The sequence below is a fragment of the Carassius carassius genome, chromosome 25 (genome assembly GCF_963082965.1).
Source record: "Carassius carassius chromosome 25, fCarCar2.1, whole genome shotgun sequence".
NCBI classification, from domain to species: Eukaryota; Metazoa; Chordata; class Actinopteri; order Cypriniformes; family Cyprinidae; genus Carassius; species Carassius carassius.
The window spans coordinates 8,485,491-8,511,879 of record NC_081779.1 but is presented as its reverse complement, the minus strand read 5'-3'; the positions used below and the strand labels follow the sequence as shown (position 1 = coordinate 8,511,879).

Genomic DNA, 26,389 nt, shown 5'->3' with positions numbered 1-26,389 from the left:
CAAAATGCTGCAAACACTTTTTTACTAGTATGTTCCGATTTAAGCCAGATATTGTGTTACTTTTAACTCTAGTCTAATCATGTTTATTATGCTTTCAACATCAAGGAGTGTTAAGCGTGTTTAGTAGAAAACTGAATAGGCCTATTGTGTGTTTTTATGTCAGCTCGGGCAATTTTGTTCATAGTGTGTTAATATGTCTGTTTCTGTCTCATTCTCCCCATTCATTGGAAGTCTGGTATGATTTTCTTATGCAAACAGTAGTAAAATGCTTTTACAACAATCAAAAGTCTTTTTAACTTTTTTTTTTTTAAGAATTTAAAAAGCACCAAACAGCATCCTTTCTGAGAAAGTTGTTTATTTCTCCAAATGTTAAATTCTAGTCATAGCAGCAGAGCATAAATCATCGGCAAATGAAAGTGCGATGGATTGTTCATATAAATTTCTCTTAAAAGGGTTTTATCGGTTTGTCTTATTTAATCCCTCAAAATACTCAAGTACTTGAAGAGAAGTGTTTAGTGTTATTTATTAATTTATTGGTAGTTTACATTTAAGTTTAATTTTTTTCATCTAAATTTTAATAATTGTCTTTTTTTCCCTTCAATTATTTCAGTTTAACATTTCAAATTTTTTGTCTGTTTTTCATCTGGTATTTATGTTTTCCTTTAGCTCTATTTAAATTACAATAATAATAATAAAACAAAATAAAAAGATTTGTTTTAGTTATACTGTTGGAAGATGTGTTTGGTTTGTATAATTACTATGCCACTCTTTGCTGTTTATATACTAACATTAGGTAAAGACTATTTAGGTTAATTTTGCATGTCAGAGGAACCTGTTGTGTTGCTAATTAATGACAGTTAAGAGAAGATGGTTACTAATCAGCTGGACTTAATTTAAAATGAAAGGTAAATATATTTGGAATGATCTTTTTGACTAAATATTCCTGCATTCATTAAAGCGGATGTCATGTGGTGGAGTATACTTTTGTGCACTATAGTAGATGCATAAAACTAAAGTAGTAATTTCAGTTCGTCTTTGCAGTCATGATTGATAGATTTGAATAACTGAGCACTTACAAATGTTGGTCTGAATTATGAAGGCTTATGCTTGGAACTTTTTTTTTTTTTACAAGATTTTTCCAGTCTCATGAGCTTTCATAATATCCTCAAATCCCATCCGTTTACCAAGAAATCTGGTTGAAAAGCATCGCTGCACTGATGGAGAGATGGTGAGTAGCATCTTAGAATTTAAAACTTACAAAACACTGTAAAACAGTGCTTTGAAACTACGCCTTCTTTTGTTTGATAATTAACACATTTGAACAAAATATTAATTACAAGGCCATATATTATGTCGGAAATTTAAGACATCCCGGTACACCTTTAACCTCTATACATATACACCAACCATAACTCACTACGCACGGAAGCTGTCAAACACTGCGAGTAGATTGACAGCTTCTCTTGTCCAATGAGAGAACAGCACTGATGGCTTTTGCCTAATGGCGTCTCAGTGGGCGGGGCCACAAGCCTCCAGCGCACCAGCGGAGGAGGTGTTCCTGGCGGCCATCTTTGATGCGAGTAGTGATTGTTTGGCGAATAGAAATAATAGGAAATAAAAATATTGCGTGAAAAGTTGGGGAATTGTGGTTGAACTGAAGGGGATATTAAGAGGCAGAGTGATACTCAGGAAAACCAGGTAAAATATATTCGCAGCGTGGGAGCGTCACTCCAGTTACGTGCTGTTTTTTTTGTTTTGTTTTTTTATTTATTCTTTCCAATTTGTATCCCAGCCAAAAAAGCTCGAGCCGGTCGGGTCGCCTTCACTACTGGCTTGAGCGCTGCTTGCTGGAATTAAGCTTTCTAATTCCTCTGAAGTGTTAATATTACCGCACCAGTGTCTCAGCATCTAGAAAAAGTAGAGTGCATGCAAATTAAGTTGGGTAGGAGAATATAAACGAAGCTACATACATGGAAAGACAGTGGTAGTCTCTGGTTTCATATTCCTGAAATAGTATTTAGTATAACCCAGTTTTCTCTAAATGAGATTTTATCACCAGGACTGTGAGATGTGTTTTTATTTTTATTTTTTAGTTTTACTCTAAACTGAGTGAGGCTCAGCTCTCGAGCTGCTGTGTTTGCCCGCGCTACATTGTTGCGAGAACTCGAATGGATGCGCGCGACTGTGTGTCAGAGAATTTTGATTGACGTGCTGCTGTCATCCTGACTGTTTATATTTTATGATGATCAGGACTTACTATAAATTAATAGCAATTTTTGATGCTCTATTAGCTTTCTGCTTTAGTCACACATGTATTAACTAGTCATTATTGAAGTGCTTGGATGCGTGAAATCGTGTCTTCGTTGTGAAAAATGAGGCTGATGCATCTTGCTCAGGTGTGTGTGTGTGGACGGTGTAGTCACAATTCTGTCTGATAAAATGGGTAGTTGATATCTGCGGTTTCATTATTCAATTTGACAATGTTGTCTTATTTGTTACGCCTTTTCAAATGTGTATTTGCATTGCATGTTTTCACGGACCAGGGTCAGGTTAAGTCAAAAGGCTATTTGTCGACAACTAAATCCATCTCTATATGCATTGTATCTAGTCTTAGCTTTGACAGTGCAGAACCAGAGAAGTTTGTGTGTGATAGTACTTTTAAAAGGGCCTGAAGGGGCTGTTTAATCATTTATTTAAAAAAAAGCAGGTTCCAAAGTATGCTTGTTGTGATGTGCTTCTTGCTTGTTTATTCACTGAAGAAACCTACAACCTTCATCTAAAACTCCAGGTCTCACAATCTCTGCATTATAATTGATCTTTAATTTATAGGAGTAGTTCATTCAATAAATGAGAACGTACTCCCTGTCAGATCATCCAGGATGTAGATGAGTTTTTCTTCTTTGGAACAGATTTGGAGAAATTTAGCATTACATCACTTGATAACCAATGGATCCTCTTCCGTGAATGGGTGCTGTCAGAATGATAGTACAATGTAATATAAAATATGAGTCCTCCATCCATAATATTGCTTTCTCAAGTGAAAAGTCATCTTGTCTGACACTTGCAGATAAATCCAATCAAGCACCGTTTAGAAGCACAAATAGTCTGGCATTCTGAACAGAATTATTCCTTTAACAGGCAATTCTTGCGAACTTGCTACTTGCATTGAGCAACACTCTTGAGTTTTCTGAATCTAATAAATGTGGATAACATGTCTGTATCAATTCAAGTCTCTTCTATGTGGGTCGGCAAAAGAAAGATTAATACATTAGCTAAATTTAGACTGAGATAGCACATCTTTGTTTCAAACTGGTGTGCTTGTGTCCATCCCAACAAGTAATTTAAGCGTACAAATACATTTGACTAGACATCCCTGTCTGCACATGATTGGTATTTGATGCTGATAAACAAATTATTGCTATATCGATTTACTTGATACATATGCAATGGGATGATCTAACCTTAGATATGGTTTATTATGGTGACTTTTGAAGACATTTTTGTAAAATTATGCCCAGCTCTTCTGTATAATAAGGGCTAATCCAATGTAGATAACCAGAACTAGCAAATTGCCCTTTGTGTTGGAGGTATTTTCATTGAAATTAGTAACGTGTAGCACATTTTCATTGAATGCTTTTTGGATGATGTAGGAGAAAAGGTGGAGTGTGTAACATATTCAGTGTTAAAATAGTTGATCTTATTCCAGTTTAATGTAAGAAACAACTCTGTAATTGTAAGCTGTTTGTAGGTGATTTCAAAAACTCTGGCTCTGTAGTGCTATAAAATTGTCTTCAATGCAATGGAGTTGTTTTCTTTGCAAAGAATTGTTTCTTTTACAATTCTTTTACTATTGTTTTTCTATAATGGACAAATCTATTTCAGAAAGCAGTACTGCTAAATGGCAGATAAAAACAAAATGAGGTTTATTGGCATGTGGAATAAGTATGGGCGAGTGGGGTGTGTTGAGCCAGTTTTTAATGATGGTATCTTTTAAAGTGAGCACATGACAGTCAGAGGTGGAAAGAGTACAAAAATATTCTACTCAAGTAAAAGTACCATTACATTAATGAAATTTTACTTAAGTACAAGTAAAAGTACCAGTCTAAAAAATCCACTCAAGTAAAAGTAAAAAGTAGCTCATTTAAAATTTACTCAGAGTAAAAATTACTTAGTTACATTTTAACCAGTGGGAGGGAGTCAAAAATGGGACAGGCCAAGGGTGTCAAACTCAGTTCCTGGAGGGCCACAGTCCTGCACAGTTTAGATTTAACTCTAATTAAACACACCTGATCCAGCTAATCTTATCATTTAGGTTTATTTGAAAACTACATGATATGTGTGCTGGAGCAGGGTTAGGGCTATGGCCCTCCAGGAACTGAGTTTGACACTCCTGGGATAGGTCTATTAATCTCAAACTAGTTGTTTTTAATTAAAGGAATCAGTTATTTAGAATAATAAAACATTTGGGCTGTTACCAGGCAAATCAGTATCAACAAACTCATCTTTTCAATACAGAGGAAATGCAAAAGCTTCATCGGACGTGGCATTTAGATGTATTACACTGTTTAGTGCAGGACAAGAATGCATTTAACCTGCAGTTACAAATGCATGAATAATGTTTTGATATGCCAGACATAAAATGTTGAATACTCATTTGAAATTATAAAAACTTAATTATAAAAAAAAAAAAAAAATCAAAAGATACTTTAAATGTGAAATTAAAATGGCCAGTATGTGTCAGCAAGTCACTGTTAATAAGTGAGTCATTGCGATTGAACCAAATCATTTAAACGGTTGATTCATTCAGGAACGAAACACTGTCACGTTGCTCAGAGATGCAAAATTTTGCTTTGGTGGCTGTGTTTGGAATAAATTTTTGTTGTAGAAATAGAGCAAAAACAATGGCAATATGGTGTCTAAAACGCAAGTCTCTTAGTTTACTGTCCTGTTGTAAAAAAAAAAAAAAAAAAATATATATATATATATATATATATATATATATATATATATATATATATATATCAGTGGCGGCTGCTGGTCTTTCAAAGAGGGGAAGCTCATTTTCGGCCTACATTATAACCCTCTGATGGTCTTCATTTGTAGTGACACTCGGGGTCTTTTTGACCCCAGACAATAACATTTCATTTTGTAATAGTAAAATATTTAAATTTTTTACAAATATAATTTTACTCTGTTCATTTATGTTTTTACTAAACTTTGTACAGTTTTTGGAGGATTTAAATCTTTTACATTTCTATAAATAAATAAATATTTATTTAAATAGGCTTTTTTTTTTACAAAAAAAGAAAAAAGCATTTCAGGTTAAATTCACTTCATAAAAGACCCAGATTTCTAACTTTCATACATGGGGATACCATGGATAATTTTATAAGGTTTAATGTAAGATTTTTGCCCATTTTTGGGGAAATTCAGTTTAAAAATTTTAATAAATCACTTTAACCACTAGATGGCTATAGTGTGTGTGTGTGTGTGTGTGTGTGTGTGTGTGTGTGTGTGCTCGCGCGCACATTTTCAATCTGTCTTAATTACCAATTTAATTTTGTGGTGGTTCTGCATTTTATAAATATCAAGAAATATTGCCGCAGTTTGTCTTTCGAATACACTTGAGAAATCCGCGATCATGGGACTGAGCGTGAAACAGCTTCACCGACTTCTTATGGTGCAGACCGCTGTCAGTCAAAAGGAGATCGACAGATCCTCCAATCATCACGCGGAAGCCCAGTCTTCATTCACCTCCAGAGACGCTGAGCGTCCGTGGGCGGGACATAATCGCAGCATTTATCCAATGACCGTCTAGCTTCGGAGCACTGAAAAAAACTGTTCAAAGCAGCCCCATCGAAGTCAATGGACGCTCGGCTTCAACAGGGAAATGCACTGTGACGCTACGGGAATGTATGAGAAGAAAATCGAGTCAGCCGACATGTAGCTGATTAACACAATACATAATAAACAATAGTACATATTTGACCGTTGGGTTTTTTTTTTTACATTAGAGGGGAAGCTGAGCTTCCCTTGCAGTCTTAAAGAAATCCCCACTGATCTATATATATATATATATATATATATATATATATATATATATATATATATATATATGTGTGTGTGTGTGTGATTATGATTTTTAGAGGAAAAGACAGCATTCTTTGTGTGATTTTGATTCTAAATGATTTTGATTGATTTCATTCTAAATGCATTTCAACAGACTGAATCACACAGTGAAAGAACACTCTAAATGCGCGCGTACATCATTAAAACAACAATTATGATATTATCGCAGACAATATATATCGCACACTCCGCACCAATCTTTTTGGCTAATTTGTGCAAAACCTCTTGCTAAAATGTCAAAGCATCATTTTAACCACCAATGCAATGACGCAATTATTTAGCTCACCTCTATATGCTTACGTGGGGTTGATGTCTTGTCGAGATTTTATAAACTGCTAGTTTGGTCTCCCTAGGCAAGCACAGCATACACAGCATAATAGAGCATACATATGGCCAGGGGTTCACTTCATTTCCTTGAGTTCAACTTCAGAATATGACGGGGTTTCGTTTTCAGCGGTGTCTGCACCACTAACGCCTGTTTTGTCCGTCTGCATCTTTCTTGTGATTTTAGCGCCAGTTTGCCGTCCCCATAATTTACTGACATAGCTTCCAGGGAGCGATTTTTTTTTTTACTCAGTAATTAATGTGTTTTAAAATGTAGCGAAGTACAATACTTCAAACAAAATATACTTAAGTAAAAGTAAAATTACAGATTAAAAAAAATACTTAAAAAAGTAGAAGTACACAAAAAAGCTACTCAATTACAGTAACGCGAGTAAATGTAATTCGTTACTTTCCACCTCTGATGACAGTAATGTGTGCAATTAAAATATTTCAGGATGTGGTGCATGCTTGGGAATAATCACTTTGGATCCAAAATAAACGGATTTCAAAATATGACTTTGCAAAAAAAGGTCTCTTTGCTCAACTTACCCCCAGTGAGGGGTAAATTGGGCCAAGAGAGAAGATAAGTTGAGCCACATGGGGTTAAAATTTGCGATTTGATTATGCTGAAGTACAACATTTTCATCTTAAGCTATATTAAAGAAAGAAATTCAATAAATGATTCTTAAAATCTGTGTGTGATGGACCGGGCATCCATCCAGGGTGTTTCCTGGAGGATAAAGCAGTTTGGAAATTGGGATGGATGGGTGACTTCAAATATTTATTTAAAGATCGGCATTTTTTTAAATGTTTAAAATCAGAACAAAATAAAGTTAAAATTTATAGTTCAAAACACTGACAGGAATTGACCGTACAGAACCAGGCTAATACTCGGAAAATACGTCATGACGAGGAAAAAAACATATGTAAGTCGCACCGGACAATAAGTCGCATTTATTTAGAACCAAAAGAAAACATTACTGTTAACATCTGCGAGAGGGCGCTCTGTTTTCAGTGTAGGCTACAGGATCACTGAGCAGCATAGAGCGCCCTCTGGCGGCTGTAGACAGTAATGTTTTCTCTTTGTTAATTTCACTTGTTTCATGTCAAATTAATTTTGATAAATGAGTCACACCTGACTGTAAGTCGCAGGACCAGCCAAACTATGAAAAAAAAAAAGTGCGACTTGTAGTCAACCAATTTTGTTTATGGTTGCATAGACACAAGGGGTAGCTCAACTTCCTCCCACAGGCTCAAATCACCCCATTCTCCCATTCACTTTTACAGCTAGTCTGAGAATTACTAAGTGAAAATAGTTTTTTTTTTTTTTATTATTATTATTCATCCCTATAGCAATCACAAGAGCTTTTTTTTTTGTGAGTTTGCAATGACGTCACCTTGTCATTATAATAATTATGCTAATAGTTCAGGGGGGAAAACATGCAATTATAAAATAGATCATCAGTCTAAGAGTCATGTGTTCTTTTTTTGGACCTATTGCATTGAAGCACATTATAATGGCAGTCTTGTTCCAGTCATTTGTAAGGGTTTCTGCAAGTTGATTTCATACAAGCACAACAATGGTGCTCATTTTCTCTCCAATCTTTTTCAGTAGAAGGCATGAAGAAAACATCATAGTCAAGGAGTCATGGCTGATAAAAGAAAACTTCAAGGTATATGATAATGGGGCATTTTTTTTTTTCTGGGCCATATCTGTTTATCTCAATACTGATTGGTTTGAGGAGAATGCTACGTGAGTAGCTTATCTGCTATATCAAAGCATGTGTGCATGTGTTTCTCTGAGAATATGGTCTGGTCTCACCTCATCCCATCATGTACCTAAAGTTTGCTTCTCTCTCCTCAGGTGAAATAGACAGATGTTTGAAAAAAGTTGCAGAAGGGGTAGAGCAATTTGAGGACATTTGGAAAAAGGTAAGAAACTACTGCATCAGCTATTTGTGTAAAGCCCATGATATTATGTTAAATTTAATAAAGCTTAATTTTGTTTTTTCAAGAATAATATTCATGTCACATAAGCAAATCCAAAATGGAACAAATGCTTAAAAATGAGAGTATGATACACAACTGATTTCTTAATTTTAACTTAATAATATTTTACTTTTTTTTTTTTTTTTTTACTCCGTCAAATAAATGCAGCCTTGGTAAGCATAAGAGATTTCCTTTTAAAAACATTAAAATCCAACCCCAAGCTTCTGAACAGTAGTGTGTAATATATAAACATTTTGTCAACTAGCAAATATAGAATAATAATTCTATGCTTGCATTAAAAGCGCATCCATGGGGCCAGCTTTAAACAACTGCGGAGTGTGGCAAAATCACACAGCAAAGCAGATTTGCAAACTAATACACACCCACCACAACTGCTCAGCTGTTGCATTAAACCACAACACAAAAGTGTGAGTCCCTCTCCCATGATGAGCAAATGTAAACCATGAAGACAATATAAGAAGTTTTTGAATATGAACTTCAAAAATAAATGAAAAAGCTGCACAATAAATTTAAACAGGCTTTCTTAAAATGATCTGCTGCTTACGGATGTGATTGAATTGAATTTTCAGCAGCCATTACTCAAGTCTTGATGATATGCTGATTTGGTGCTTAAAGGGTTAGTTTGCCCAATTTGCAAAATTATGTCATTAATAACATGTTGCTCCAAACCCGTAAGACCTCCGTTTATTTTTGGAACACAGTTTAAGATATTTTAGATTTAGTCCGAGAGCTCTTAGTCCCTCCATTGAAGCTGTGTGTATAGTATACGGTCCATGTCCAGAAAGGTAAAAAAACATAATCAAAGTAGTCCAAGTGACATCAGAGGGTCAGTTAGAATTTTTTTGAAGCATCAAATACATTTTGGTCCAAAAATGGCAAAAACTACGACTTTATTCAGCATTGTCTTCTCTTCCGTGTCTGTTGTGAGAGAGAGTTCAAAACAAAGTAGTTTGTGATATCCGGTTCGCGAACGAATCATTCGATGTAACCGGATCTGTTTGAACCAGTTCACCAAATCGAACTGAATCGTTTTAAACGGTTCGCGTCTCCAATACGCATTAATCCGCAAATGACTTAAGCTGCTAACTTTTTTTTAATGTGGCTGACACTTCCTCTGAGTTCTAACCAACCAATATCCCGGAGTAATTCATGTACTCAAACAGTACACTGACTGAACTGCTGTGAAGAGAGAACTGAAGATGAACACCGAGCAGAGCCAGATAATGACTAGTTCACGAGTCAAGAACCATTTCTGTCAGACGTGTCCGACTCGAGAACCGAGGAGCTGATGATACTGCGCATGTGTGTTTCAGCGTGAAGCAAACCGACACACAGAGCGTCTGAACCAAACTGATTCTTTTGGTGATTGATTCTGAACTGATTCTGTGCTAATGTTATGAGCGCGGGTAAACCGACATTACGGCGAGCGCTAAAGAACCGGTGAACAGTTTTCTTCAACCGGTTTATTGAATCGAACTGTCAGAAAGAACTACTGGTGATTCGAAAACCGATGCAACCGGTTCTTGACTCGAGAACGAGTCATTATCTGGCTCGGTGTTCATCTCTCTCTTCACAGCAGTAAAAACAAACAAAACTGAATTATTATTTTTGGATAGCAATGACGTTTTAAAAAGCCATTACTTTTACCTTTGATGCACCAGTTTAATGCATCCATGCTGAATAAAAGTAGTATTTAAAAAAAAAAAAAAAAAAATCATTCTAACCTCCGATTTGAGCGGTAGTTCTGAACAGTGATGTATTTTGAAAAATAAACAACATTAGACCAATACATTTTATGTGCTATATATTTAAGCTAGTTGTCGGTGAATTATGTTTTGTTTTGTTTTTTTTTCAGCTCTATAGTGCAGCCAATGCCAACCAAAAAGAGAAATATGAATCTGACCTCAAGAAAGAGATAAAAAAATTACAGGTGAGAATTTTCTATTGATCACGAACTGAATCATGGGTATAGCTTGTTGCATCACAATAGCTTATGATGCAACAAATCTGCATTTTGGCAGATAATAACCTATAGTATTTACTGCATTCCTGTTGCATGGCGCGAATGGATAACGTACTAACAACTGCAGATAAATCTGGACCTTACCAAAATAACATCAGATGAAGATGTTGATGTATACATGGATTTTATAATATAAACCGCTTAATCGGCCATTTTCAGTAATATTTACTGTGTTGTGAAGTCTTGGTGTGCCTGCTTATTGTGCATTGAACTTTAATCATGTCCAACAGATTTTTTTTAAAGCAGTGGGTGAGAAATTGACTCCATAATTTGTAATTAATAAAAGCCTACTTTGATATTCCGTTGACAATGTTTATAGTTCATTATTTTCAACATGTTAATAGCTAGAGCAGCGACAATGGACAGCGCAAGTAATTTGCTTAGTGTGAATTTGTCGGTTTACTATAGAGAAGATAAAATGTATTTTAAAGTGTGACTGACCAAATCGACTGGCTTTGTATGCCTCCCCGCACCAAGGTCTATGAACTGAATACACTCTTGGCCATAGCTGAACCAATTTTATTTTTTAATACATTGGCCTTTTCACTGCTCAAGATGTGTTTGTCTTTACTGGTAACAATGAGGACAAGCGCTATCATCGCTGCAAGTCATGTATGCGCGTGTCCACTGTGGCTGCATAGGACGAGTCGGGCATGCTTGATTTCAAGCGTCCATCTCAATTTTCTTTTCATTCTTTGTTTCTACATGATCTTTGTTTCTGTCTGCGTTGGTTCTGCAGCGTCTCCGTGACCAGATTAAGACATGGGTCGCCTCCAATGAGATCAAAGACAAAAGACCGCTAGTAGAGAATCGCAAACTCATTGAGACTGTGAGTTGATGTCTGTTTTAATTTAACAAAAATTCTTGATACTAATAGATATAATGCTGGATGTAATGCTTTGAACATCTTAATTTTTTTTTGATTAATTATATTAGTAATTCTTTCAGCAAGTTGAGACCTCTGAGATGTGGGGATATATATTTGGGGATGTATGCATAAATCACTGTAAAATTAAGAATGTAATCCAGAAATAAATCTGAATTTGATACTTTTGACTCTGATTTTATGATGCTATTTTTCTTTTTTTTTCACAGCAAATGGAGCGGTTTAAGATTGTGGAACGGGAGACCAAAACGAAAGCGTACTCTAAAGAAGGACTCGGCCTCGCTCAGAAAGTCGATCCTGCACAGAAAGAGAAAGAAGAGGTCGGCCAGTGGCTAACGGTAAGAATGGCAGTGTGAAGCAATGTGTTTAAAGTCAATGTGAATTGCTCTTAATCCATTTGCCATCCATAATTTGGAAAAAGTAGGATCTGGCTTGGTTTAATCAAAAAAAAAAAATCTTTGGACTATTACACAATGATAAATCATTCACAATAAGACAAGACATGTGCATTATGAAATTAAGTAGGATTTGTTTTGATTTCATGTCGACTTTCTGCCGTTCTAGGAAGGAGTCACATCTTGTTTCAATATGATAAAACATTAGGCTCAATTTAGGTGTCAAATGCCTTGTTTGTATGTAGATGATGATAGTAGGCAGCTGCTGTCAGGGGAGGAGTGAAAAAAAGGGCAGCTGAAATCCCACTTCTTATAGTGGTCCAGGAATCTAAGCAAAAGCAGATATCGTGATCACATTTTTTGTTGGCAATGAAGTGGATGCATTTGACATTGTTTTTCCATGAAGATGATTAAACAAGTAATCCTGTGTATCTATTTATTTATGCTACAGTCTGCATCTTTTCTGTCCATTTCTAGTTTAATAAGACATTATTTCAGCAATATGTTAAAAGTAAGTTCTGAACTATAACACACAAATTTGGTGAAAATGGCTTGAAATTGAACCTGTTGCGAAATCGGTTTCTGGAAATCCGCCTCAAGTGAAATTCAAATGACACTATTTTGACCCATGAAAATGTGTCAGTCAGTAGGAAATGTGGCCATACCAAGTTATTTTCCATCATTCTTTTAGTTTGCTCTATCTATGAAAAGCAGCTGCAGCGTCTGACTCAGAATGATGTTACTGAGAGCTTTCTGGAATGTATTTGGCGAAAGACATGCTCATCTTGACTGTGGCTTTGTTCACATCACTTACTAATGTCACCTACTTCTGCTTTGTACCTTGGTTCCCCTAGAACACGATAGACACGTTAAACATGCAAGTGGACCAGTTTGAGAGCGAGGTTGAATCCCTTTCTGTCCAGACCAAGAAGAAGAAAGGAGACAAAGAGGTCAGTTACATTTGCTCCATTATTCTCATCCTTTTCATCTTTTTAAAATGCAACTGTTTTATGAGGGATAGTCTAGTGTAATAGTTAAAGAACTGGGCTGGAAACTTAGAGGTTGGTTCAAAACTAGCATTTGGTAATTCATGAATGAGTCCTTTTTGTCCCTTTAAACAAGTTACTTATGATTTGGCCTTTTGCTAAAAGTGTTAACTAAGTGACCGATTCATTAGTGGTTATTGATGCTAAGAATCAGAATCATGTTTATTGCCAAGTATGTATACATGTACGAGGAATTTGTCTTGGTAAATTGGTGCTTGACAAAGACAACAGAAAAACTAGAATAAATAATAGAACCATGAGATAAACCACTTTAAAATAAGACCAGTAAAAGCTATACAATAAGAGCAAAATAAAATTTAGGAAGATAATCTAAAACAAAATAAACATTCCAAACATTAACTCTACATTTGTGCGAATATGTAAAGTTGGGCAGTGCAGGTGTTTATAGTTGAAACTTAAATTGTACATTTCTGAACACACTGTAAGATGTGAGAACATTGTCAGCAGTTTCACTCGTTCTGTTAAGTCCCCGATATACTTTAAATGAAGTTTGTTTTCGTTCTTCGTTTGGGGTAAGAAAGTTCGAAAGGCTGCGTGACGGTATACGGTTTCCGAACTTTCCAACACCCCTGCACTGCTGGAGGCGGGGCATAGATTAATGTAAAAGTGCTAAACGCATATCCCCTAAACACAACAAAGATGAAATGAAGAAGTGTAGGCAATCTAGGTGTGAGAAGGGCGTCTATGGTCAGAATATTATATTTCATGATTTACTTTTGATTTAAAAACAAGGTTTTATTATTGAATATTCGTTTGGCATTTCATTTATTGTATACCCTTTAAATTCGCTTTTTGAAAGAACAACAGCAGCAGTATGGTGTAACATTTATTTCAAACACGTATTTGGTAATTGCTTCCTTATCTTTAGTCTTTCCTTTCATTCTTTTCATGGCTTTGGAAAACTTGTCTCGGATGTTTCTGTGTCGCTTTTTTCAGCTTCGTTGCAAAGGTGTTTAGGAGCCAAAACTAACTCCCCCAGAAAGTTTGCTTTGGTAACTTTTTTTTTTTTTTTGGCAAACTGCCGAAACAAACTTCATTTCGGCCTGATTTTGTTTGAAATTACGTCATATCAGTTCGTTCTTCGATTCTGTTTGAAGTATGTCGGGGCCTTTTAAAAAGACTGCTCATACACATTGGTAGGTCCTTTTTAGAGTTATATTTTTCTCATGCTGTGCCCTTAGAAGCAGGATCGGATCGAGGAACTGAAACGAATGGTCGAGAGGCACCGGTATCACATCCGCATGCTGGAAACCATCCTTAGAATGCTGGACAATGACTCCGTACAAGTGGATGCCATTCGCAAGATTAAAGATGACGTGGAGTACTATCTTGATTCCTCTCAGGATCCTGACTTTGAGGAGAATGAGTTTCTCTATGATGACATTGAATTGGAGGATTTGCGTAAGTATTTGGTGCATATGTGAGTTCTGTGTTTTGTTTTCAATCATAACTTTTTTTTTTTTTTTTTCGCCTTCCTCCTTGTAGCCCTGCCACTAGTTGCCACATCTCCATCAGGTCAAGCAGAGGACGAGCTCTTCCAGCACTCCAGTTCTACACCGACCTCCACAACGTCTTCATCTCCCATACCTCCCTCTCCGGCTACTTGCACTACGGTGAGCATCTCCTCCTTACTGACAGACCCAAAGTTTAATCCACAATATCACAGCTTGGGATGCACAACACGGAAGTATAAAAATGAAAATCCGTTTTTCATATTGATCATTATAACCTTGTGATGCCTAAATTCACTTGTAGCATTTAAAACTTTATGCATTTTAAAGTAGGTAATTATTATTTGATAATACAAATTATTTCAGTTTTAATTTTTAGTAATTGGTTAGCTAATCTTTACATACTGTTAAATATTACTTTTTTTTTTTTTTTTAAATAACAATTTTAAAATTGACTTTTCACACTGATCATTATGATGTTGTGATGCTTAAATTCACTTGTAGCATTTAAAACTTTTTCTTTTAAAACTGGTTATATATTATGTGTTGTGTTTGCTTGTAAAGATGTAATGTATGGAAAATAATTTAAGTTCATTTTAAATTATACAATTATTAGAATTTTAAATTTATTAATTGTAACAAGATATAAATGTATTAAATTGTAATGTGTTTCATGTAGCGGTTATTATGTGTAATTATCAGAACTTCAAATCATTATCGACAGCCAAATTTTTTTTTTTTTTTAATAATTGTAAATCCCTTGTCATAGCCACATATCAGACTTCTCAAACCTGCTTACCAGCAGACTAATTTGTCCAAAAGATGTTTGTGCCACGTTGTCATGAATATGTATCTTGAATCTCATCATGTTTCTTGAAAATAAAGCACATTAGATAAATGGGACCCTGATTTGTTTATGGAGAGCAAAAATTTCTTAAAACACTTTTTAGAAATTGCTTATTTTTGGATGAATTATTTTCATTGTGACTGTTGTAGATGTGGTTTGATATGAATATAGTTAAAAAGCAATTCAGTGGTTTTTGTTTTGGTTTGCTTTTTTATGTCATGTTCTCTTCATTTCTGCTAATGAGAATTCGGAAGATGATAAGAAAAGAGGTCGTTCAACAGACAGTGAAATCAGCCAGGTGAGAAAAAGAAATCACAGATCACTTTTATTATAATAATTTTGAGCTGACTCACAAATCCTATTGTTTTGTTGCAGTCACCTGTCAAGAATGGAAATCCATCTTCATCTCTATCCTCCTCTTCCTCATTGTCATCCTCATCGTCGGGAATCTGTTCAAACTCTTTGAACTCCATGGCGACTGTTGCCTGCAACATAAGCTCGGCAGCAGGGAGCAGCAGCCTCTTAGGTAACCTGGGCGACTCTCTCCAGAACTCTGGCAGCTATAGTTCAGCAACACAGCAACAAACACAGCAATCCCAACAGCCGCACCAGCCCAAAAACTCGGTCTCCTCCCTCTCCACCACCAACTCTGCCTCCTCCAACAACAGTACCTTACTCCCAACACCCACCTCCACATCGCCGTCCAACCCCAGCACACCGGGCCCCCTGACACCCAGCTCGCAGAGCCAACCTTCACTGGGAACGGGTCTTTCTTCCAGTCTAGGACTTGGGAAGGGGACATCAGTGACTAGTGGCGCAAACCAGATGCCCGGGCTGGTCCTTTCAGGGATGGCGGCATCCTTGAACAGCATGACTGGGTTTTTGAGCAGATCCACAACAGCACCTTATGCACAAGCGGCTGCCGCAGGTTGCATGGGCAGCGGGCTGTCGGCCTCGATTGGAACGAATATTAGCAGTACAAACTCCAGTGGAGTCGTATCCTCAGTGGGGACTAACGGAAGTCTAGGCTCCACAAGCCTATTGGGCTCAGGGCCTGGTGTTTTGAGTCTTGGGTCTACACAGTCCACTGTGGAGCCTTTACCTTTGGTGGCTCCCAGCTCTGTGGGAAGCGCACTGACCTCAGGGAGCAATGTGGGAGTTATCGGAAGCAACGGAGGAACCTCTGGGACAGGAAACGCAGCAGGAAGTGCTGCGCTACCAAGGCCACCTAGTGGGCCAAAACAAAACGGTGGTACAAGTGAGTGCAGAAAACACTTTTTTTTCCTGCTTAGACAGTTATTTTGCAGTCTTAATTTTCCCTTACACAAATTAAATAATTTAAAAAGGGCTTAAATCTATGCAAAAATTCATAGTCATGCCATTAAATGCTTCATGCATTGCAAAAAAAATCATATATTGCTCATAAAAAAAATTTGCCTCATTTTCCAGTACAAATATCTAACAATCCCTAAATCAAGATACATTTACTTGAGGTACAAAATGATAGAAGCCTTTTCTGAGCAAGTAAAATTAAGTAAATTAATGTCAAATATCTTCCAATGGGGTATGAACATTTTTCATGTTTTCCATTTGAATTGAGCTTTTCTTATTCTAATCATGAACTCAAAATAAATTCAAAAATCATGTAGATTGGTTTAAAGTTTTATTTTTAAACGGTGAAGTCTCTAATACAACTCATTTTGTTCTCCATAGACATTTACATATTTAGCGAGCATACGGAGTTGATTTATTCCTTTTTTTTTTTTTACTTACAAAGGCCTTTAAAAAGTCTTAAATTAATCTTCATAAAGCCTGCAGAAACCCTGAATAAATTTGCTCTAAAAAAAAAAATTATAAGAAGTAGGGGTGTGTGATAAATATCATCTATGATAATATCGTAAATGTTTTTCAAATGTGCATATCGTTCAAACAAAAACACACCCAGGCAATGTATGCATAAACTACATGATATTGTGCCAGCACATTTAGAGTTCACTCTTTCACTGCTTGATTTAGTCTATAAAAATACATTTTTAGATTTCCCCCAAAATTCAAAATAGGGGCAAAAATGCACCCATATGGCTTTTATATGCCTTTTTATATTTATATCATCTGATATAGTTAATATCACACAAGACTGATGTTCACTAAACAAAAAGTTCATATTAAGTGACTTACATTTTAGACACAGAAGTTCTTGTTTTTGCTGCTTTTCTATAGTGAAGATTCTAAACCAAGCCACAGCAGAAGTGTTTTGCACCTCTGAGCAACACAGGACAGTGTTTCATTACTGAATCAATCAGCTGTTTGAACAAATTGGTTGAATGAATGACTCGGTGACTCACTCATGCAGTGTGTGTATATATATATATATATATATATATATATATATATATATATATATATATATATATATAATATTTTTTTTTTTTTTTAAACCGCAAAACATTTAAAGGTGAAGTGCCTTGCTACATGCAGCATTATTCTATGTGTTGACGTAATTTCAACTGTAACTGGAAGACATATCAAGCAAGCAGCTCCGCCTCCTTTTTAAATGGCCAATAGCGTGTTCAATAGTTTTGTTCATATCACAGTTTGGGCCAGAACCCCTTGAGCTCAGCAAAGCCACATTTGACAGCATATAACAGCCACAGTCTGATAGATTACCCTTTATAGATTCAGTATGAAACCGTTACTTAAATCCTCCTAATCTCATCCATATCACTATAAAATATAACATTGTGTACATTTTGTGGTCTGCACTGATTCACGTGTGTGATCCTCTCTGTGCTATCATGTCACTGGACACAGCGCAAAACCAGACTTTTGGTGAGAGACAGGAAGTTTTTAATCTTGTATATGCAAATGTTGTCATTTATTTGAAGCACAATAGCTTTTAGATAACCTTGAGGCTAACATATTCATACTAAAAGCCAGAAAAATTCCATTTGATTTCATGGGACCTTGAATTATGCATTTGTGACTGCTGGTCAAATACACTTGTGTCCTGCATTTTAACATTCTGTGTGAATGCATCTAAATACCACTTCATTTGCAGATTCTGTGCTACCTCTGCATTGAAGACACAAAATATGGTCTAATTATAATTATCGGCAAAATTCCAGAAAAATTTTTTTGATTTTTTTTGTTGTCATTATCACACACCCCTAATAAAACAATGAAATTGTATAAAAAAAAAAGTATATGCTTTATTCACATTTTTACTTCAATATTCCTGCCTTTTCTAGGTTATAGTGCTGTGGTAGCAGACAGCGCATCAGACTCAGCTCTCAACAGTGCCAGCCAATCACAGAACAGCCAATCCTCATCCTTAAATTCCTCAACAAATCAGCTGTGAGTACTGCTCACTTACAACACCTTAGCAACCACAAAGCAACACCCTGGCAACCACCTACAACAACCTAGCATTGTGAAAAGTTTTCATGAGGTTTAAAAGACAATTAAAGGGATAGTTATACAATTCTGTTAATTACTCTCCCTTATGTTGTTTCAAATTCATAAGACCTACGTTCTTCTTTGGAACACAAATTAAGAGATTTTTGATGAAATCCGAGAGCTTTCTGACCCTGCATAGACCGCAGTGCAACTGAAATTGTATGGCCCAGAAAGGTACATCTTTAAAATAGTCCATGTGACATCAGTGGTTCAGCCGTGATGTTATGAAGCCATGAGAATAATTTTTGTGTGCAAAGAAAACAAAAATAATGTCTTTATTCAAAGATTTTTTTTTTTTCTCATCTGGTTCAGTCTCCGCTGGCATTCACAAGAGTACCACGGTGCTTATGTGAGCATTCCTCTGCTTGTAAGCCATGTACAGCGGATATGTGTTCTACATCAGAACGCTGGCTCCTGCGTCAGCAACATCACACGCATACATCCTGTTACTTTCATGAATAGCAGATATCCCTAACTATCCCTTTAATATTCACTACTAGTAATATTGTTGATTTAAACTGTTGCCACTACTGAATGAAAACCAATTTTGAACTGAATTGGGCTGGATAATGATACTGTTGCCTACTGTTGCGTTTATAGCTGAAATGACATTTAATAACTGATGAATTTGATTTTCCAACATAAACATTAATTTTTCTGTTTGTGAAGCTTGAAACGATCTGTAGTGTGTGTGTGTGTGTATATATATAATATATTAGTACTTTTCCTGGAGAAAAAACAAAAAACATCTGATTTGCTAATTTATGTTCTTCCATATTAAAATGATTTTCTAAATGTTCTTCTCCCTCCTGTCAAAACAGTAATGACAGTGGGTCCAGTCTTCTGGGGTCGATTACACTGCCGCCCAGCTCGCCCTCACCGTCATATAGTGAGAGTAAAGCAGGCAGTTTCAGCCTGATGAATGGCCCGCACTCATACACACAGGCTGCCGACACCAAGGTCAGTCATGTAATGTTTGCGCATACGCACTCAGCACATTTTGTGTCATTACATTACATCACACTACACCTGTTTGATGAGTGGGTGCACATCTGAAGGCAAAGTCTACATTGCTGTTGCCTGATCGTGCCCTCCAAATTGGCTAAACTGAGATGAGACTGGAACAGGCAGAGAAATTAACCCTTTAATTATTGCACACCACATCAACACTTCACCACATTTATTATATCTAAATTTCATGTAAAGACATTGACAGGCCTGGGTTGTTAGTTGTGTAAAGACAAAAGTGTTTTATTTTATTTATTGTTTTTAATGCTAATACTTTTTTTTTTTTTTTTTTTTGTAAGAATACATTATAATTATCAAATGTGACAGTAAAAACTTTTATAATGCTACAAAAATGTCTAAATGTGATTTAAATACTGAATAAGAAATATGAGGTTTCCTGAGCAGCAAATCAGCATATTGAAATGATTTCTGAAGGATCATGTGACCATGAAGAAGAGTAATTGCTACAAAAAATTCAGCTTTGCCATTACAAGAATACATTACAGTTCGTAATGTATTACAACATATTATTTTTTATTGTTGATCAAAGAAATGCAGCTTTGAGCACAAGTCACTTCATGTAGTTTTGTTTTGTGTGTGGTTTCTTGCAAACCCTTTATTGATGAGTGTACATAATCATAAATCACACTTATAATTCATACTAATTATATAAAAATATGTGCGATCGATCTATATCTAGAACATTTAGAGGCAATGATAAATTTATTTATTTAAAAAAAAAAAAAAAAATTTTCACTCTCTCCAGCTTCAGGAGCCTCCGAGCTCTTTAAAGTCGATGGCAGAGAGGGTTGCTCAGGGCTCAGGGTTAGAAGGGGAGCTTTCTGCACTACATATCTCAAGTGGTAAGTATCAACAAGTTCTCATTACTTTCAGCTTATCTTGCACTATTCTCTGTTGTTGGCGGCATTCTTTCTTTCATCCTCTTCTAGATATATTTCCCAGCTCCACAGCCCCTTCAAGCACTCCTGCAGCTCCTCAGTCTGCTCTGTCGGAGGTGAGCATCCCCCCATCATTGGGCGTGTGTCCACTGGGCCCTGTCCCCTTCTCCAAAGAGCAACTCTACCAGCAAGCCATGCAGGAGTCCGCCTGGATGCACATGCCTCACCCGTCCGACTCTGAGAGGATCAGGTGAGCACACACACAAACACAATTCCTTAGTGTTCACTCATTCGGGCACATGCCTCCAAGTCTGGGAAATTCCTGGTGTGACCATGTTTTGCATTACTTTGTCGTCATAAAAAAAAATCAGTTTTATTGTAAAGCATCTAATGCAATGTTATGTTTGCAGAATGAGGTGTATTTGCATTATTTTTGTGCATCTTTTCAGAATGAAAAATATTTGGTACTTAAGCCACAGTACTCAAAATTAAGTAAATTTAATTTTAATAGTATTTCAATTAATCGTTTATTTGATAATATCCTTGCACAAACATTTCACTGGCTTCATTTCGACTGCTAGTCGACTCATATGTTTGGGGGCGGGGCAAAATACATTAACAAGAGTCAAGTCAGACATTCGACTAACAATTACTGATGTTAACATACAGGGTAAATGTGTAATGAACACCTTGCAGATATAAACGGGGTAAATGTGTTATGTTTTGATGAACACATAGATAGCTAACACTTGACATCGGTGAAACCATAACAATTAACTTTTATTTATTTTTTTTTTACAATAGTGCTCTCATTATAACGTTAGTTTAAAACGTTAGCAGTTAATGTTCTGCATTTCTTTTTTTGAGCTGCGCACGCTGCAGAGGACCAGTAGAGTGATTCATTTGATGGCAAGTTTTAAATCAATGGGGTTCTGCTCATAATTTCATATAGAATACGCTTCGTTATTTATACAACATTCTAAATGCGAACTCCTTTTGTGGGCGCGTTCTTCACGAAACAATGTGAATAAACACTGCAGCTAAACTCTAAAAATTCATAGCGTTTTAGTATAATGGTCTTATTATAATAGTATGTATATAACAGTCCCAGTCATGGTTATTAATATTCTGCATTGTAGTTTGACCTGCTCGCGTTGTGCGCTGAAGAGATATCACTGTAGTACTACAATAAAGCGCTTGACTCAAAACCAATTATATCAGGTAAATAATATATCCACGATCTATATACAGTACACACCAGCTGAAATGTTTTGAAATCACTTGTACCCTACCTGTTCTAAAAAATCCAGTCTCTGTCAGTGTCTGATTGAGTCTTGGTAAAGTTTTAAATCCCTGCCGCCAAGATGCTCCTCTGTCAGTCACAGGTTATGGAAAGTGAAACCTAAATCTATAGGGGTGGTTGGATTTATTCACGCACTTTAAAATATTAATTTGAAGCTTCTTTCTTTTCAGATTCTTACAGCTTTATCATAATAGGCTGTATATTAACTTAGTGGGAGAAAACCGGTAGTTCTATGTGAAATCAAACATTTGAGCTCCCTCGTATAGTCAAAATGGCATAATCAATAACATCCCACGAATATTTGACTGTTAGATTGGTAGTCGAATCAGGCTCCTCGAATCAAAGCATCGATTCATCAACTATTCGGAGTCACCCCTAATCAAATATATTAGCTATTTTTAACAGCTTAATTTTGAATCGTATATTAAATTCAAATAAAAATACTGTCTCATCCTATCCTATTCCAGTTTATTGGGGTTGTTCGATCATCAACCATGTTTCAATTGTGTATTCAATTGTGTCTCTTTTGGACATACAGGCAGTACCTGATGAGGAACCCCTGCCCAGCACTGCCTTTTCACCACCAGGTGCCCCCTCCTCACTCTGACACTGTGGAGTTCTACCAGAGACTGTCTACAGAGACCCTCTTCTTCATCTTTTACTACTTGGAGGTGTGTGTGTGTGTTCACAGTTAACGTCCCCAGTGAAGCCTCAGTAATTGCAAACCGGTTGTTTTGTCCTTCAATAAGCACGTATGGCTTGCATTTGATTGATAAATAGGTCCTATTGATCTCCTGAGGTTTTTTTTTTTTTTTTTAGGATTACGGTCAGATTACAGTACCTTTTTATTAGTGCATTTCTGGTGAATGACAGATTGTTCCTTTACACCCCCTAGGGTACAAAAGCGCAGTATCTAGCAGCCAAGGCCTTGAAAAAACAGTCATGGAGGTTCCACACCAAGTACATGATGTGGTTCCAGAGGCACGAGGAACCCAAGACCATCACTGATGAGTTTGAGCAAGTGAGTCACAATATAACAAAGGCTTTTGCTTTGGATTCTATCCTGTTTACTTATTTTTATTTTTTTGTAATCATATTTTGGCCAAGAAGAGCTTACTTGGGAATATGCCTGACCACGATTTGTCGAGTGTCCGACCACAGTTCATTTTGTTTTTATGAAATTAACTACTTTTATTCACCAGGAATGCATTAAATTGAGCAAAAGTGACAGTCAAGACTTCTGCATTATATTATATGTACTGCATTATATTCCAAAAATGCTTTTCTTTTGAACTTTTTATTCCTCAAAGAATTCTGGGGGAAAAAATGTATCATGGTTTCCACAAAAATATTAAGCAGCACAACTGTTTTCAAATTTGATATATTTCTGAAGGTTGATGTGACCCTGAATATTGAAGTAATTGATGCCAAAAAATCAATTTTGTCATCACAGGAATAAACTATATTTTAAAATCTATTAAAATGGAAAATAATTGTAAATTGCAATAATATTTTCAAATTACTGTTTTTTTTTTTTTTTTACTATATATTTGGTCAAACAAATGCAAATAAATGGGGAGCATAAAGACTTTTCAAATGCATAAAAAAAATGTTACTGATCCTAAACTTTTAAACGGTGATGTATATGTGAATAAAACTTGATGTATCTTTTAATTTGCTGAACATTTCATTATTTCTGTCTTTCTACAGGGGACATATATTTACTTTGACTATGAGAAATGGGGCCAGAGGAAAAAGGAAGGATTTACATTTGAGTACAGGTACCTTGAAGACCGGGACCTGCAGTGACGGATGGTCAACTAGAACGGAGGACTACTGTCGACATTCCGGACACATGTACACTCTCTTTCATTCATCAGAGAGGAGACCCAGATGCACGTGCGAGGCTGTTTTATGTCTCGCTGATGCCTAATGCATCTGGAGCCCCTCCCACTCTTTACAGTCCTCCCCCCAGCCACTCTGCCCTCTCATTCAATCAGACTTAACCCCAGTAAATCACCCCTTTCTGGTGCATTTTTGTGCCACAGAAGTTGAATGTGGTCAAATAAAGCATTCAGCCTGTCAGAAGGATAACTACAAATCTGTGTGGATGAGTTATTTAGCCATGGCTAAAAAAAATGAAGTTCTGCTATAATAATGACAACATTAAGCCAACTAATCTGAATTCTATGAGCTACAGTGGTGTTATTCAGAAAGTTATTTTTTTAAAGTAAACATAAGCAATTACATTTTTATGCACAACAGTTTTCTTCCATATATCTGTCCACCAAAGCTGTAATATCTGCTGTCTTCTCTTATGAAGCTTGTTTTTTGATTAGTTTACACCCTGTTAGCTCTGATCCAAGCACAGGTCTTAATACAGATAACCTTGCTAGTAAATGTTCTAAACGCTAATATTAATATTCATAATTGTTCCATCACTGTGGCGTCTGAATGAGTCTCCTGCACCAGTTCAAGCACACTATTTTATTTTTTTTTTATTTTTCATAGACCACAAACCAAGTACACATCAATCAGTTTGCGACTCAACAAAAAAGTTTAAAAAAAAATATATATATATATATATATATATATATATATATATAACTCAGAAAGGGAATTAAGGGATATATGTTCATTTATCAGAAAAATGTGCATCTCCAGCTGAATTTTTGAAAGCGACAGGTTTTGAGAGCCTCTGTAGACTTGCATGTCTTACAGATTTCACTAAAACTTCAGTTTCATTTGAAAGTGGCACACCTTAATTTAATTCCCAGTATTTGTTTGTGCTGTATACCACAGTAATAATTTTAATAAGAAGAAAATGGGGTGTTAAATACCCAACCTTATGAGATGCCCATGTACACAACCTTGTTTTTACCTTAACCTTTATCCTTCCAGAAGAGTGTGTGGAAGAGAGCAGAAATGTGAATTTATATATTTTTTCCTAACTGGAAAAGTGTTGTACAGAACATTTGTTCTCCTTCTGTTGACCCCTCCCCCTCCCTCACCTTCCATTTAAATGGCATAGAAAGTTACACTTGCAAAGTGGACTGGAGTAAAAAAAAAATCATGGTAAATAAAAGACAAGACTGTAAAATATAAATAAAATAACTACTTTTCAAAAATTTTGTGTCTGGGTTTTCATCATCGCCGAGCATGTGTTTTGAAATTACATTGTTCTCATGAGACGTTCTCCAGTAACTTAATTTGTTGACTGCCTCATGAAGAAATTGATTATCATTTTAATTTAGTCCCATTATAATTCAATTAGTTCCAGTCCTGGAGTGCTGTTCCAAGAGTTGATATACAGTACAACAGCACTGGGACTCTTCACTGTTCATATCCTTCTGCTTGACTTTCTTTGCAGGGTAGAAGCAGGGCGAAGGCCAGTTTTGAAAGTCAGAGCATCTGTGTTTTCTCTTGGTTCATGTTGCTCATGGTTTCTCACTAGTAAGGAAATTTAGCTGAAGCAGTAACACTTAAGAGTGCAGAGGAGAAACCTCTCACTCCACATCACAAGCTGTTCTAGACTGGCTTTCGGTCTGTGCATTTGTCAGTGAGCGACGCTTAAATTTCTGGCCTTTTTAAGAAAAAAGGCAAGTTGGTTAAATGTAGAAATCATTTGCATTGCGGGTTAATTACGAAACAAACTTGTAGTCAATACTCTGTATTAGCATAAAACGTTTTGTCAGTAACTTTTTTTATTATTTACATTTTTATTCCACAAGGATGCAATAAATTACTGTCACTTTTCATCAAAGATATTTATAATGTTTATATTTTTATTTTATTTGAAGAATGCCAAAAAAATACCACAATTTCAATAAAAATATTAAGTAGCATAACCATGTTTAAAATGTATGATAATAAGAAATGTCAGGTACACTTTACAATAAAGTTCATTATTTAACATTAGTTAACGTGAACTAAGCATTAACAATACTTCTACAGCGTTTATTAATCACAGCTAATGTTAATTTCAACATTTACTAATGCATTATTAAAATCAAAAGTTGTGTTTGTTAACATTAATTAATGCACTGTGAATTAACAAACTAACAATGAACGACTGTATTGTCATTAACATTAACAAAGATTAATAAATACTGTAAAAAAATGTATTGTTCATTGTTGGTTCATGTTAGTTAATACATCAATTAACATTAACTAATAGAACCTTATTGTAAAGTGTTACCAAAGTGTCTTTCAAGACAGAATAGAATTATTTCTGAAGTGTCATGTGAAGCTGAAGACTGAGTAATGGCTGCTGAAAACAAGCTTTGCCATCGCAGGAATAAATAACATTAAAAAAAATTATTTAAATGGAAAATTAATATTTAAATTGTTTATATTTCCACAATATTACTGTTTTACTGTATTTTTGATCAAATAAAATGCAACCTTGAAAATTCTTGAATTTTCTTGAAAATGCATCAACACGAAGATATTTTTGTAATGAATAGTATTTTGTTATCTAATACTATGACATTTGTACATTTCTTAGAGTGGCTTGGAATTCCAAGCTCTTGTGAGGGCCACTGTACATTAATAGTATTCATTGTGTAAAATATGTATTGCATGCAAGTAC

General features: G+C 35.7%; 1 protein-coding gene across 2 annotated transcripts; it reads left to right on the top strand.

The window, feature by feature from the left end:
• Positions 1-1,547: 1,547 nt before the first annotated feature.
• On the top strand, positions 1,548-23,899 carry cnot3b (CCR4-NOT transcription complex, subunit 3b). Of its 2 annotated transcripts, none has more exons than XM_059509274.1 (18): positions 1,548-1,698; positions 8,066-8,126; positions 8,318-8,385; positions 10,319-10,393; positions 11,226-11,315; positions 11,582-11,710; positions 12,622-12,717; positions 14,016-14,235; positions 14,320-14,447; positions 15,377-15,430; positions 15,508-16,390; positions 18,381-18,486; positions 19,410-19,548; positions 20,363-20,459; positions 20,547-20,745; positions 22,337-22,469; positions 22,694-22,819; positions 23,509-23,899. In XM_059509274.1, exons 2-18 carry the CDS (start codon positions 8,102-8,104, stop codon positions 23,605-23,607), a joined length of 2,667 nt encoding a protein of 888 aa, XP_059365257.1. In that variant the 5' UTR covers positions 1,548-1,698; positions 8,066-8,101; the 3' UTR covers positions 23,608-23,899. The 2 variants fall into 2 exon arrangements, with proteins under 2 accessions (XP_059365257.1, XP_059365256.1); XM_059509273.1 differs by having other exon boundaries at positions 19,410-19,557; positions 20,369-20,459.
• The last annotated feature ends 2,490 nt before the right edge of the window (positions 23,900-26,389 follow it).

Bases quoted from the DNA above. Each gene is read 5' to 3' on its own strand.
- cnot3b (XM_059509273.1), top strand. From the start codon at position 8,102: ATGGCTGATAAAAGAAAACTTCAAG. The intron at 22,470-22,693 runs GTGTGTGTGTGT...TACACCCCCTAG, and splicing joins TCATCTTTTACTACTTGGAG to GGTACAAAAGCGCAGTATCT. The intron at 22,820-23,508 runs GTGAGTCACAAT...GTCTTTCTACAG, and splicing joins TCACTGATGAGTTTGAGCAA to GGGACATATATTTACTTTGA.